The sequence below is a fragment of the Myiozetetes cayanensis genome, unplaced genomic scaffold (assembly GCF_022539395.1).
Source record: "Myiozetetes cayanensis isolate MyiCay16 unplaced genomic scaffold, myiCay2020 scf3, whole genome shotgun sequence".
NCBI classification, from domain to species: Eukaryota; Metazoa; Chordata; class Aves; order Passeriformes; family Tyrannidae; genus Myiozetetes; species Myiozetetes cayanensis.
Window position 1 is genome coordinate 8,020,550 of NW_026087521.1, and position 14,212 is coordinate 8,034,761.

Below are 14,212 nucleotides of genomic sequence, written 5' to 3' on the forward strand. Positions count from 1 at the left end.
TCTCTACCTCACTGTGCCTTAGGGCTCCTGAACATTAATGCCAAAAACACATGCTGAAATTAGAATAGGCTTTGTTTTTAATAAGGAGCTTAGTCAATGCAGCCTATTCTTTGGCTAATTTTCAAGGGTTCAACAATACGGTCTCTCACTGATCCTCTCCCTTAGGGGAAATCTTCCCTGGAAAGCCTTCCACTTTCCCAGCTACTTTCAGACCCAGAAGACTACAATACTCTTGCTGGCAGCTCTTTGCCCAGAGTCAAACAGCTGCCTCTTGTCCTGTTCATCAGACCATACTTGGGGTCCTGAAGTATGTGCTGTACTGACACAGCACTCCACAGCACTCATGTAGGTTACGTCATCTCAATTCTGTGTATCACTAAGGGATATCAGTGGGACAAGGGAGGAAGTGCTTTCAACAGTCACTTTCAGAACCAGTTGTGTAATTTATCATGGCAAATGGCATTTCCTGTTTTTGGTTTGAGGGAAGCAGAAGTATCATTGCCCTGTTGGTAATACCTGATACTACTTGTGGTATGTTCACGCTTGACATAAATTGAAGTGTTTATGGTTATTTGCTTTCTTCTCATGTAAGACCATAAGTAAAAAGAAAAAGTGCTGTGGAAGATTAGCCAGCAAAGCTTATTTCTTTTCTAAAATGCATATAGTTATACGTATGTATATTAAGTGATCATACAAACCTTAACTTCTTAAGACCATGGGTGCACATATTTCTCTTTCTAGAAACAGTTTTTGCATCTACATTGTCTTCAAGCCCACACGTGAAGCATCAGCTGAGGATGACACAATTATTACACACTAAGAAAGATTTGGAAAAAAAAAAATAAAAAAAAAAATTGCAGCATCCATGCACTGTGCCCTGTGCAGTCAAATAACAGGTCAGCTACATTTTTGTGTATATCCACCACTAAATGATGGCAGAATTCTATGTATTGATGACGTAACAGATGCACAAATATAGCCCTAGAAAAGACCCAGGTTTCCCCACTATATTCCCCACTCAAATAAAATGAAAAATAAAAATCCTAACACAAAGGAATCCACAGAAAGGTTTCGTGGAGGGAGGAAGGTTGATGAAGCTTTTGGTTGTTATCTATATAGAAACACTTCTTTTCAAAGTTATAACCTCATTCTATTGGAATGGAGTGGAAATTAGCCAAAAGCAGTAGTCTCTCTGCTGCAGTATGAAATTCCTGTTTATTATTACAGTGGTTTGCATTTGCTGTGTTACAAGCTTCTCTTTAATGGTTTTGGTGATGTATTGCAAAAGTTAGGGCGTGCAGTCTTAGAGACTGGTTTCTGAGACCTTGACTGCCAAGACTTTGGCCCCTGATGCTTTCCCATATTTCCCAAAGTGTTTAGTATCCAGAAGCAACCTTTGTTCTAGTGGGAACAAGTAAGCTCTTTGTCTTTTTTTTTTTTTTGGAATGCCATTCCACCCCTATATATACCCCACTGTACCTGGGGACAAGAATATAGCAATTAGGCACAGCCCTCTTGGTTAAACTGTACTTTCTAAGCACACTGGAATGTAATCATTTTAAGAGCTCTTGAGTTGAGAGCCCTGGACACACCCTGCATTCCACGTTTAGGTGATGTTATTTATTTCCAAAGCCATGAACACGAGCAGAGTTCAAGGCTATGACCTTGCCTCCTGTCTGGTGCTTTAAGCAATTTGTATTCCTACAATGGCAGGAGGGAGCTATCCTGCTGCAACTCCAAGTCCAGGGTCTCCAGTGGGCTTTGTCAGAGGGCTGCTTGGATGTAAAAGTTAAGAGGTGTTTTTCTTGTCCTGGAAGTAGTCTAGCCATGCCTTTACTGTGACTAGGGATAACTGGGTCTTAACATTACGTTATTTGTATTTCTATACTGTGTTATGCTACACTGTGTAGATAATTGATCTCCAAACCCATTTGGGTTGTCCTCATACCACAATGCTTCACTGTTCAGCCCTGCTAGCTGGGGTCCTGGAAGCGAAATAGCCATGTTAACATGTTCTCAGCAGGGCTAATTAGTCTGGGCTCAGAGCCACACTCGTGCAGCTATCCTGCTTCCAGTTCTGGAGGCAACTCATTCCAGACGAGATTTAACTTACTGAGTATTACATGCTCACATACCTCCTTTGTCACCATAATATTGCCCAACTACAATACCAGCCGTGGGTAATAATTTTTTCTTTCTTGCTTTCTCAGTGATAATGATTAAAAACATTCTGAAACAGTCATCTCTAGAACAACTTTGGCCTTCATTTGCCCCTTGAGCATCTTTGCAGCAGTGATTCTTTCGGCAGCCAACTCCTCTTGGACTTCCAAATTTGATATTTGTATAATATATACCATTTGAAAGTTTTCAAATTATGCAGAAAAGCAGATGCTCATCATGTTAATTTCATTTTTATGGGCTGATGTGTTGGGGACAGGCCAGTTCCATACAATATCTGCTTCTAACTGTGATGGATTAAGAGATATAACATCAGGCTTTGTCAGGTCTTTTGGTCCAGCTTTCCTTATTGGCAAAGGCAGAAGTATAAGCATAGGAAGTTTTGTATATTTTTGTCCCTCATGGGTGTGTTTCAGTAATATAATGGGGGGGAGGGGGAAATTATGATTTACAGATGAAGCAAAAATATGTAAGTTATGCTTATATATAAAGAGGTGTGACTGAATTTTAGTGGGCCTCAGGGAAAAAGAAAAAGAAATTGCAGTGTCAAGATAGAGCTTTTAAAACTGGATTATGGAATTGCAGCTGCACAACCTCTGAAGTAAACTCTGGAAATCATCCTAGTTGCCAAAGAGACTCATTGCAGAAGACACTGTTAGTAACCCACTGGCTCGGAAGTGGAAGCCTGCAGAGTTAATTGGAGTGGAGTTCCTATGTCTAAACCAAAGTCCCTGTGCTTCCAAGTGCTTTGACTCAGATCTTCAAATAGCTCTAAGAGTAGCAAATTTCTGATTTTTAAATTTTTTTCATGTGACAAAGTTATCTTCCTGTCTTTTTTTTCCCGACAGCATGTTTAATATGAGAACGTACCACAGTTCACAGTTTTGCTGTTGAGTACATTGTTGCAATGTAGATGTTTCAGGCTTCTAAATTCTAAACGACTCTCTAAGATGATGACCTACCTTTGTTTTGTTGGTGTCATGCCCTTCCTGGCTCTCAGCCTCTGGTTATCAATACTGTGGTCACTGTCCCACATTAGTGACTTCAGGCACTTGTACATATCCAAGCAAGGAAACTAATTATCAGGCATGTGCTTCAGTAAAGGCAGATGCCTACTTAGAGGAAGACTCCTTCCATCTTCAATTCAAATCAAATCACTGTCTGATGTATTTTCCACTGTCTATAAAGGGAGCTTTGCTCTACTGGATCACTGGCATGTGAAATTCAAGGCATTTTTATTTCAGAATGTGAAATTCTGAATGGCTAATTCAAGTCTATTTGTTCAGAAAGCAGCCAGTTTATCCCAGTGCTGCATCTCACACTGCTCCATTTTCAGTGTTCTCAATCTGTTCAAACAATATAAATTCAGATCTCCTGGTTGACATTAATTGCATGATCCCTCAAGTCACTTGACTTGCCTGTAGCTTCATGATCAAGAATGCTACCTTTCATAACCTGGAGGTTTTTATATTCTTTCTGTTTATCTATATCATATATTTTATATTATTTATATATGAAAATTTAGATGACAAGTTAAGGCAAGTCAAACATACTGGAATAAACCATGAACAGGTTTTTTAAAAAAAATTTAAGTGGATTTTAATGAGAATTCTGTAACATAATTTATTAGTTCAGCCATAAGCCTTTGCTGACTTCAGATTACCTCTGAAGTTGGAATGAACAGCCTAATGGTGGATATAGTAGAGTACATCTATTTTGTGGCAGCCTTTGGACAGTTTGGGGAAATAATCTTAATACTAGCACACCTGCTGGAGGTAATCTTAGCAGGGTTGATGAATGGCCTTGAGGCAAAATGGGGTTTAATTTTATTCTTTTATCTGTCCCAAAGCACATGAAAACTTGCTGTTGTCATGTCCTAGTCTTTACCTGAGCCTGTTAGTTTCTGGCTTTTGTGGTTTTGGTTTTTTTTTTTTTTTTCATGGTAAGTTTAGTAACAGTCCAGAATTTTTCTTTGCTGTGTAGTTAGATTTTCCAGTCTGGATACCATCCAAAGATAATTTGGTAGAAACCTCTGGGTGTGATATTTAAATACTTTCCAAAATAAAAATCGACGTTTTCCACAGTGAACCAAACAGTTAGGCATGCTCAGTGTGAGTGCATTGTGACTCTGAATGAAATAAAAACAACTCTGATTGTGGAGCAGGAACTCAAAGCTAAACTACTATGTCTCTCACTCCTAGTTCAGACAGAGGGCTTTTCCACAGTAGATGTGTCCTAGAGTCTTGTCCTTTTTGCTATTGTTGTGATGAAGTCCCCCTTTCCCACTGTCTTAATGCCTAGAAATGTGTGAACACCCAGTGTAGTATCCTTACACATAGGTCTCATATCCAGTTTTACACTGGGTCATCTTGCCATAAATTCAGCTACTTGAGCTTCATTCTGGATTTATGCCAAAGAATTCCCTAGCTCAGTCCTGCCCCTTTCAGCTGAGGAAGCCAAAAGCAGGTCTGACACCAGCCATGGCACTCCTACATGCTGGTGACTACATATATGTGTGTTCTTGCCTAATCCTGCTTCTAGGTAGGCAAGGGCATCACTTGAGACAAATGTTTAGCTTTTCTGCTTGAGTTGTTTTGTTTTTTGTTTTGTTTTGGTTTTTTTCTTAGATCTATATTTGACCCCGGTTTTGCAATCAACTTTGGATGTGCACAGAGCTCAATGAATCATTTGATCCACAGCCTATAATCTTAGTGTGTAGAAGATACTATTTATCCTGTCCAGTTCTTTTCCAACAAGCAGTGTGGTTTACACTGAGGGAATGAAGCCAGCTGGTACAGAGTAGTGACAGGTTACGAGATCAGCAAATACACTGCACTACTGATGGGCACTCTTAGTCTTAGTACCTGACATGATAGCTCTGTCTCAGGACAGGAAAAATAAGCAGAGAGCCAGGACAAGCTGTGAATTAGGTTCAAGAGTGTGGTAGATGATGATTTCAGAAGGACAAAGTCCCAGGGACCAAGAGGTAGTCTGGGGTTTTGCTCAACTGTGCTCCAGAGTATGAGTTTTCTGGTTCAAGTTGTGATGGTATCAAACTTTCGAGAAAGATGAAGTTTCTATGAGGGGTCTGTGCTGGTTTATGCCTTTAGTTCTGTTGTCTGCTTATGTGCAAATGCTACTACAGTGGTGGAGACCTTGGAAAGCACAGTCCATAGTACTTTATATCAACTACTTCAAGCAGCAGAAGTATAATACAGGAGCAATATCTGCAGTGTCTGGAGGGGTTGGTGCCACTTTATAGGAAGAAGTATGTAATCCTATGAGATGTTTTCCCCAGGAAAGGTTCTGTAATCTCATAGAAACAGCAGAATTACTACACAGAGGCACCAACTGGTTGTGAGATGGGGACTGCAGACACAGAGGAAAACTAACTTTCCCAAGTTTGTGCAATGTATCCATAGCAGCGCAGTCAAAGATCTAAAGTCTCATGTGCCTTCTTTCGCTTATGTTATATTGTTTATATTGCAAGTGTACTTTTATTCTCTCTCAAGTCACACTTCATGTGTTACTTGATGTTTTTGGATGTAACCCATAGCCTGCTGAAATCATGGGAGGAATCTTTCATCTGACATCAGTATGGCTTGGACAAGAAATTCTGAACCTGAATTCCTGAAGGAGAGAATTTAACTTTCCCATGTTAGGTCAGCACTAACAGAGTCGGGTGGAGTTAGAATATATAAAGTAAAATTAAATAATTATAAAATAACTATGAATTTGAAGACATAATTTTAAAGAAGACTGTTGGCTGTTTCTCCGTTTATAAAGTCAGCTAGAAGGGTGGTTTTTTTTCCCTCCCTAACGTACAGCTTTGCTGCAGGGGATGCCATTTGTTTCTGGTAGCTTTGTAATGTAGCTAAGCTTCAATAAGAGAAAGGCTCCAGGGCCTTTTGCAGTTTCAGCACTTTCCCCCTCTGTTCTCCAACGTTTCTTTTTATTCAGGACAGGAATTCTCTTTGGATAGTCCTTCTGCACATCTTGCCACTGGCTGTAATTAATAACCTGCTTCTAGAAATTCCACTCATTGTCTTTTTTCTTTTTTCTTTCCTTTTTTTTTCTCCTTTTAGAGGCTGTTCAGGATAATTACTGTCTTTAAAGTTTTATGAATCACAGTGTTTGACATCTTTGATGTAGACTGATTTTTCAGATAACTGCACTTTTTGTTCTAATGTTCAATTTGTCACTGTTACTTACAAACAAGTAAGAGATTTAAAACCCCAAAGATGCAGATGTTCTTTAGCTTCATTGCCATCTGTTTTCCTGACTCCTGGATTCCAAGATTAACATTTGTGCATTTTAATGATGCTGTGTTTATATAATATATATAAGATACAATAGAATATAAAATAGATACAACAGAAAGTCTTTAATAAGTTGATTTTTAAATCACTTGATCAAAAAGCAGTATTTTTTCTGATGGCTTTTATTTTCATGATAAAGTTATCTTTAACTAGAGGGTTTGAAAAATGTGTTGTCTTTGCTCAATTGTACATAAATTGAAGATCAGAAAACTAAGATTTCCATGGAAGCCTCCCAAGAGAGGTGTATGATATGACCTTAATTTACTTCACAAAACTTACACTGTGACATTTAAACAGCATTTTTCCTGGATATCAGAAAGCCATACACTTACCCATAGCTCACTGAAGTTGTACATCAGATAGTTGAATTCTTAATGTAGTTTGATAGAAACCTGATTTCTCACTCCAACAAATTGTTTCTTACAACCATCTCTTTGAAAAGGGATGAAATTTTAGGATTTCTATAGCGTAAGAGTCTATCTGATTTGTTAAAGTCATATTGGATTACTTCCCCCTTTATCTAGATAATTTCTGCGTTTAAATCTTTGTGATATATAGGGGTAATATTTCCTCAACAGGTGACAGATTGAACAGCCTCCTCTTCTAGTTGGCAATTATCTCAATTTCTAACTCAGGCAAACACAAGCAACCAAGATTTTACAAGCACTTGTTTCTCTAAAAAGAAGGTGTTTCAGGCAGAAGTGTTGGTATTTGTTGCAGCTTGTGAGAGTACAAAACAGTAAGCGCTAATTAAAGCTTTATTTATATTCAAAATGAAATATGCAGTCTTAAGTGCCTTCATCTGTCCAGTAACAAAGTTTATAGTAAACACTGCTAATCCAATGTGCTTAGAAGTGATATTTTGGGAGATAAGATTTCAGATACTTGAGGCTACTTGGCTGTTACAAGGAGATTAACCATATTTTTGGAATGAAAGGCTAGCTTATGCTGCTTTCCACTTCTCTCAGCACTTAAATTTATCTTGTCTTCTTGTCTCATCTCCCTGAAATATTTAGGGTTCTTTGTCTTCAGACTCTATCTCTTGTCAAAAATCATCTCAGTACATCCAGTTTATCCCTTAAACAGACTTGAGGCAAACCCTTGCATGGTGTAAATCAGTTCAGCAGTCGTCTCAGGAGTCTAAGACTCTGTGTTGAACCCTTATTTTTGTTCACCTGTGCAATGACTGGGCTTTGCTTTGGTGATTTTCACTCTTCCATCCATTTTTTTGTAATCCACTGACTACCCATCCTGTACATCTTATTATATTAATGTCCTGCTCTACAGACAGCTCACAGCATTTGAGTACATCAGTGATTCATTGCAGACTGATGTTAAATAATCTTCCTGACAGAAGAGACTGTCTTCTTTCTGTAGCAATCCACTTTCAAAAATGTTTTGGGCCAGTATGTCCTTTGTGCATCCTCTCCGTGGCCAATAATCATGAACTATGATGGTCCATGTAATCTACAGCAAAGTGAGCAGATATGATGCAAAGTGAACGAGTTCATGCCAACGTGGTCTGAAAGAAAGGAGAACAACCTCATGTTCTTCAGCACCTGAAGTCTCAAGATGGGTCAAAGACTGACCTAATACACACCAAAAAATAACATAAGGAAAAAGCCAGACATTTCAAGAGCTTAGTAAGATCAATACTATTTGAACTCCTGGAACAAAGATATGCCTATACTATTTATAGTTTCTGAACCTCCTTGATCTGATCTGAACTAATTGTATATGTAGATAAAATCATCATGGCCTTTGTCAGTTCCTGTATTTTCTTAGTCAGTGAATCCTGGGCACATAGTAGGAAAGGAAAGACACTATTAATCAGAGATGACATAAAGAACTGAAAAGTACTATATGGCTGCTAATCAAAAAAATCCCCCCAAAGCCCCAAAACCACAAACAAAAACATCCTCTTAGTAAAATGTCCACTTTATTTCATTCAGCCATGGAGGTAGGAAGAAGCATGTTGAAGAGATATGTCAACGTATTATATGTGCAACTGTCTGAATCAGTGAAAGGTCTTTTCACTTTCTCAATTTCTGCACCATAAATTTGTCATTCTCAGTCTTCAGAAGGACTTGGTAGCTCTTGGAATGCTGGCTGGTCATTGAATCCCCCTTCATCCTTTAAAAACTCTTCAGTGTTATTTTGGCAGCTTTGGATATTTAAGACATAGAATGTCAGTTCTAATGTCTCTTAAATTCAAGTAACATGGTTAACATCATGTCCTGGCTTGAGAGCACCTAAATAAGGATAAATCTTAAATCCAGTGGAATCTTATACTTTAAAGCACATAGCACTTGCTAAGATTGCTTCCTTTGAGCACAGTATTTGGTTCACATGGCTCTTTAGGTACTCAGTGGAACTACTGATACATTTAAAATAAGAACTTGTGAAAATGCTGTGTTGAATCACAACTTAAGGGCGTAAAACACAAGTACATATCTTTCCATCTCATGCTGAAGCTGAATGCCTGCAGTGACAGGAGCAGGAGGTAGACACGGGTCCTTTTTCCATTCCAGCTCCATCACTTTCTCCCTGTGTTCTGATCCTAACCAGACAGTTAGAGACGTCTCAGCTCCTGTGATGCTTCACTGCATCCACCAGAAATCAAAGTGGAAGCCCAGCAATGTGAGAATTGCTTAGCTAATCCAAATTGCCAGAGGAAAGAAAAGCTTAACACTTCTTGCTTTTTAAGATTCTTTTTTGCATCTTTGTAATTGTTTGGTTTGAACAGCACCACAAAGTTTATTTGCTGTGGCTTTGAACAGAACACACACATGCAGAGCTTCTTTTTGGTATTGGCTTCAGGCTGCTAATTCTGACACCTTTGTAATAAATCTGTTGGGTAGATGCAAAGCTTCAGACTTGGCAGGACCTCAGGAAATCAAGAGAGGAGGCAGCAATTCTTGTAAGAGCAGGAGTTCCAAAGGCGATATATAAAGTGGAATCATTTCCAACTGAGCTAATCTATTTAAAAGTAGCAGGTACATGAAAAGGGAAAGTGGTTAGAGTGCATTACCCGAGAAGTGTTACTCCTTGTGAAGTGATTTCAGCACTTAAACCCATCTTTCTGAATGCCTGTAATATGCATGACACAGCCCTGAAGGGCCAAATACGATCTTCGGAAATGACATGTAATTTCCACCACCCAGCATTTCTTACTGGCTGGTTCTATACCTTCAGGGTTGCAAAGTCAATTAACAAAAAACTGATTTCTCCTAATGAATCTGAAGTGGTTGAATATTTGTCGTCAGATTTTTGGTCCTGAATTTTACAACACAGAACCCCTGAGCTTCAGAGTTGTTAAATGAAAAATGTAGGCACCTTCATGGGGTAATTCAGAACCTGCAGCTGGGAGACTACTGTTGGTGATAACATTTCTCTTAAGTGTTTGAATACTTGTTCCTGCTGGTATAAGATTGTCCTTAGCACTTTCAGAATGAAAAATTTTGGGGCCTAAGTAGTTTTGTGTAACCTAAATTGTTCTACTGTTTGAGACCAATGGAAGACAGATAAAAGTAATTAATTAGATTTTTCATGTACTCAATGGAAGGAATACATGAACAAGCTCTTAAAAGTCCAGATTTTTAAAATTTAAATCTTCTAAAATCCACTACCCCTACCCCTCTACTGATCCAAGTCAGTAGAAGGAAACCTACCCTTCAGAAGGGTAATTCAAATTTCAGATGACCCTTTGTAGATTTTGTTCTTTCTCCAGTGACTAAAGGAAATTTGGGGAAGCATGCTTATGTTTTGGAAACCCATAGTAAAATAAATGGAAAAAACCCCACCAAAACCTTTTGTGGAGGATAAATTGATATTTCCATGACAGTGATTATTAAAATAATATGACTGGTTTTCCCTGGAATGCATTTCTCTCTCTACTATGCTCACAAAGCAAACAGGGCAGTATTTACACTGTAAGCTGCTGATGAATATAGTTTTTCTTTTCTGAGAAACCTATCCAAAAGCTTCTGTACTAGTATTTGGTTTTTAAAGAATTCTCAAAGAACAACTGATTGCAAAAATTAGCATCACAGGGAACAAGAAATCACATGATACAGACATATGTTTTCACAGCATGACAGTCGTAGAGCTGGTGAGAGAACTTTGCAATCAGATTTGGATATAATTAGGAGATATGAGTTGCCCACTCTCTGAGCTGAGAAGTAACTACAGGAACTACTTATAAAAAGGCTGTCCTACAATGTTTTAGTTAAAAAAAAAAAAAGTAAAAAAGGCCTTGACGCTGTGGTAAGATCAAACTGTGGAATCAGACAGAAAAAGCGCAGTCTGTGCTGCCATATGTTAAAGCTCTTATCTGTTTAATATTAAGGTATTTTTATTTTTTTGTTGTTAGAATGATATGGGAGGCCAAAGGAGCCTAATAAACAAGTGGACAACTTTTCTGAAAGCGAGGCTTGTGTGTTCCATACCCGGTCCTGAAGGAGCAGACACACATTTTGATGAGCTGCGTAAGTTGATTTATCTTTAGTGGTCTGTTTTGACATTAAGACTGGCTGGCGGGGGAGGTTGTTTGTTTGTTTGGTTTTGTTTGTTTTGGGGCTTTGTTTGTTTGTTTTTCCCACCCGGGTTTATAGAAGCACTGTGCCTTGTTCTGACTTTACTCTTCTTCCAAACAGTGGTCTTAGTAATCTCTGACTTTTATCAGAAGTCCCAGAATTGATCTGATCAGAATTATGGGGTTTTTCCCTTCCCCTCCAGAAGCTGGAAAGTGAAAAAACTCATTCTGTACAAAAACCAGACTAACTGCAAATGGACACATTTCAGAATATTAGCAAAAATCCATGTGGTATAAGTTAAAATTCATATTAAAGCTTTGTTATAGCTTTTACAAATCTCCAAATTATAAATGGTAAATACAGAAATAGTGGATGTTTATCTAATAAAAACATCCTCAAACATATTTTTCCCTTTGCAGAAGATATATTCTTACTTTCTACAAGAGATGAGAGAAACCCGCTTGTATATGGAGTCTTCACTACAACAAGGTATGTGTCAGGATCATGTTCGCCTCTGGGAACAAGTGCTAAAGATCTTACTCAGGTTTTTATACTCTCCATATACTCAGGTCTTCTATAGTAGGTCCTGATTCCTGAGAGCAGTTAGAGACTGATGGAAGAAGGCTTCCAATATCAGGGCTCTAGTCACTGAGGACTAGAGGACTATTTTTCAGAAATAGAAATAATAAATTATGTCCCTAACCCTTTGTGTGCCTGACTTTTGAGAATGATTGTAAAAAACAATGAAAATGTAAGAATCAAAAGCAAGCTAGTTTATTTCAATCTCATCAAGTTGAATTCATAAACTTCTATCATATTTATTAAGTAACCAGTATTTGCTACTTAAGACAAATCTTTGTCAGGTAGCAACATTTCTCTAAGCAGCATCTTGACATCTGCCGTTTTTAGTATCAAAACTACTCTCTAAACTGATAGTTCAGTGATTTTATAGACTGGAGTTCATGAAAGAATAGCCCAACTTTATCTCAAGGGGATACACTAATTAATTAATGATCTCTCAGCTGCAATTGATGAGGTGTTTTCTGTAGAATTGTAGGAAAGAAAATAATTTAATCTCCAGAACCTTTCAATTAAGTGTAAATTATAAGGATGAGCCAAATGCTGAGGAGTATTAGTACAATGAAAAATTGCCAAGGAACTCTAATTCAGAAGCAGTCATCACAGTAGCTACATAGATATATAACCACAGAAAATATTTAAAATTGAAGTAAATGTTGCACAATGAATGAAATAGCTTATGAAGTAACTAAAGTACATGCCACTCAACAACCTGGCACGATAATCATTGGAAAACTGAGATGTTTGGAGGTTTTTTTAGAAAAATACATTAAAAAAGGAAAAATATATACAAAAATAAATAAATGGGGATTTTTTTGTAGTTTGGGGTTTTTTTCTGTCTTTCCAATGCAACTTGTAATTCTCAGGGACTTCACCTATAATATCAATGTAAAGGAATGTCCTTCATTTGCATAAAGTTCTAATCAATATAGCTAGTAAATGATAGATGGAAATTATCATTAGAAACTATCACTAGAAAAAATGACAATCTATCAAGTGGTCCTAAAGGCTAATCCAGATTTCAAACAAGCAAAGCTTTAGACTGTTAACAACGGTGACATAATAATTAATATCTGTAGTTATCAGACCTGTACACATTGTTGTTTAGCACCACTTATATCAACTGTCAGGTGTAGGATTGGCCCAAACCCCTTTAGACTCTGTGAAGTGAGTTAGTTCACTGGCTGAGGCTCTGAAGCAGCGTTTGCAGTGTGCATACCAACCCACCTTCTCTTTCAGCTCTGTGTTCAAGGGCTCTGCAGTGTGTGTGTACAGCATGGCAGACATCAGAGCTGTGTTCAATGGCCCTTACGCTCACAAGGAGAGTGCAGATCATCGGTGGGTACAGTACGAAGGTCGCATCCCGTATCCCAGACCTGGTACAGTAAGTGTCCCCTTAATTACATGCTTCTATTTTTACTCAAAGGCAATCATGCTTCACACCCCTCCCAGGCTTGGTAATTTATATTTCCCACTCAGGATGTTTCAAATTATCCTCTCAACTCTTTGCCCTCTGTTGACAGCTCTTCTACCTACCCTGTAGGTATATAAATATACATTTTTCCATGTCTCTGAGATAACACTGTGTCCAGACTGTCTATTTCCTGATTGTCTCTCATATTGTGGTCTCCCACTCTACAGCTATATTTCTATGTCTGGGGATCACCTCTAAGGCATCGACACTTCATAAAAAGCCAAAACCACTTCTTTATGGAGAATTAAGTTGTGATGAGGTATTTTATTTGAAGTCTTGTATTTCTGTTATCTTCGTGACTGTTAAAATTGTTGAGATGCTGCCACTGATTTTGTTCTGTGTGGTTTTGCACATGTTGTGTTTTGAAGTAAAATATGGAGGTAATTGCTGGAGATTTTCTGTGATAAAAGGTAAGTAACAAGAAGAAAAAGAGAAGTCTGGTATCTGGAAACACTTCTAAATCCCAGTCTCTTAGACTTCAGCTGTAACATTCAGGCCAAAACAAGGAGGAAAATTTTGAAACAGTTATTAAAGTTTTCTTTTTCCACTTCTGTCATGGTATCAAGTTTGGAAAAGTACAGACCAACATTACAGGTGAGGAAGAAGTAGTGTTTTGAAAAAATACATCACCTTTAAAAACATAACAACTTTGATCAATTCTTTGTATGTAGAATGTAAAAGAGCAATGATTTTATCTAGAATAGCTTGACATTTTCTTGGTCAGGTATTCAGTGAACCAGTATTAGGCAACTGCTTAAATCCAGCCCAGTAGTGAGCTGTTAAGGCTGGACATTTCCTAGAAGCTGTCTGGTTGTTCCTACACTATTTCTCTCACATGAGCATGTAATCTTTGCTTCAAGCCACATAATCTAATCAATTTAGTCTGTCTTTACACATTTTCTTGTGTCCCTATGTTTTCTTCTTCATCCTTCCCTTGGACTCAACTGCATGGTCCAAGCTCGTGCTGTTTGTTGCACATGGTGGTCCAAGGGCTCAGCAAATCAGGCCTTGAGCACTGATTCCCTTCTCTCAGATGCACATGAGCCTCAGAGGCAGCTCTCTCCTAAAGACCAAAGCGGCTCAGAGACTGATTTGGCCTGCTCAGGGTCTGCGCTGATGGAGCAAAT

The 14,212-nt window shown here is 38.2% G+C and overlaps 1 protein-coding gene across 1 annotated transcript in view; it reads left to right on the forward strand.

Annotated features, from left to right (window-relative positions):
- Positions 1-14,212, forward strand: part of SEMA3D (semaphorin 3D) — a 138,245-nt gene that overhangs the window by 90,324 nt on the left and 33,709 nt on the right. Inside the window, exons 9-11 of the mRNA XM_050324641.1 lie at positions 10,870-10,984; positions 11,452-11,521; positions 12,851-12,995. Of these exons, the coding sequence (XP_050180598.1) occupies positions 10,870-10,984; positions 11,452-11,521; positions 12,851-12,995 (330 nt within the window). The remainder of the gene's footprint in view (positions 1-10,869; positions 10,985-11,451; positions 11,522-12,850; positions 12,996-14,212) is intronic.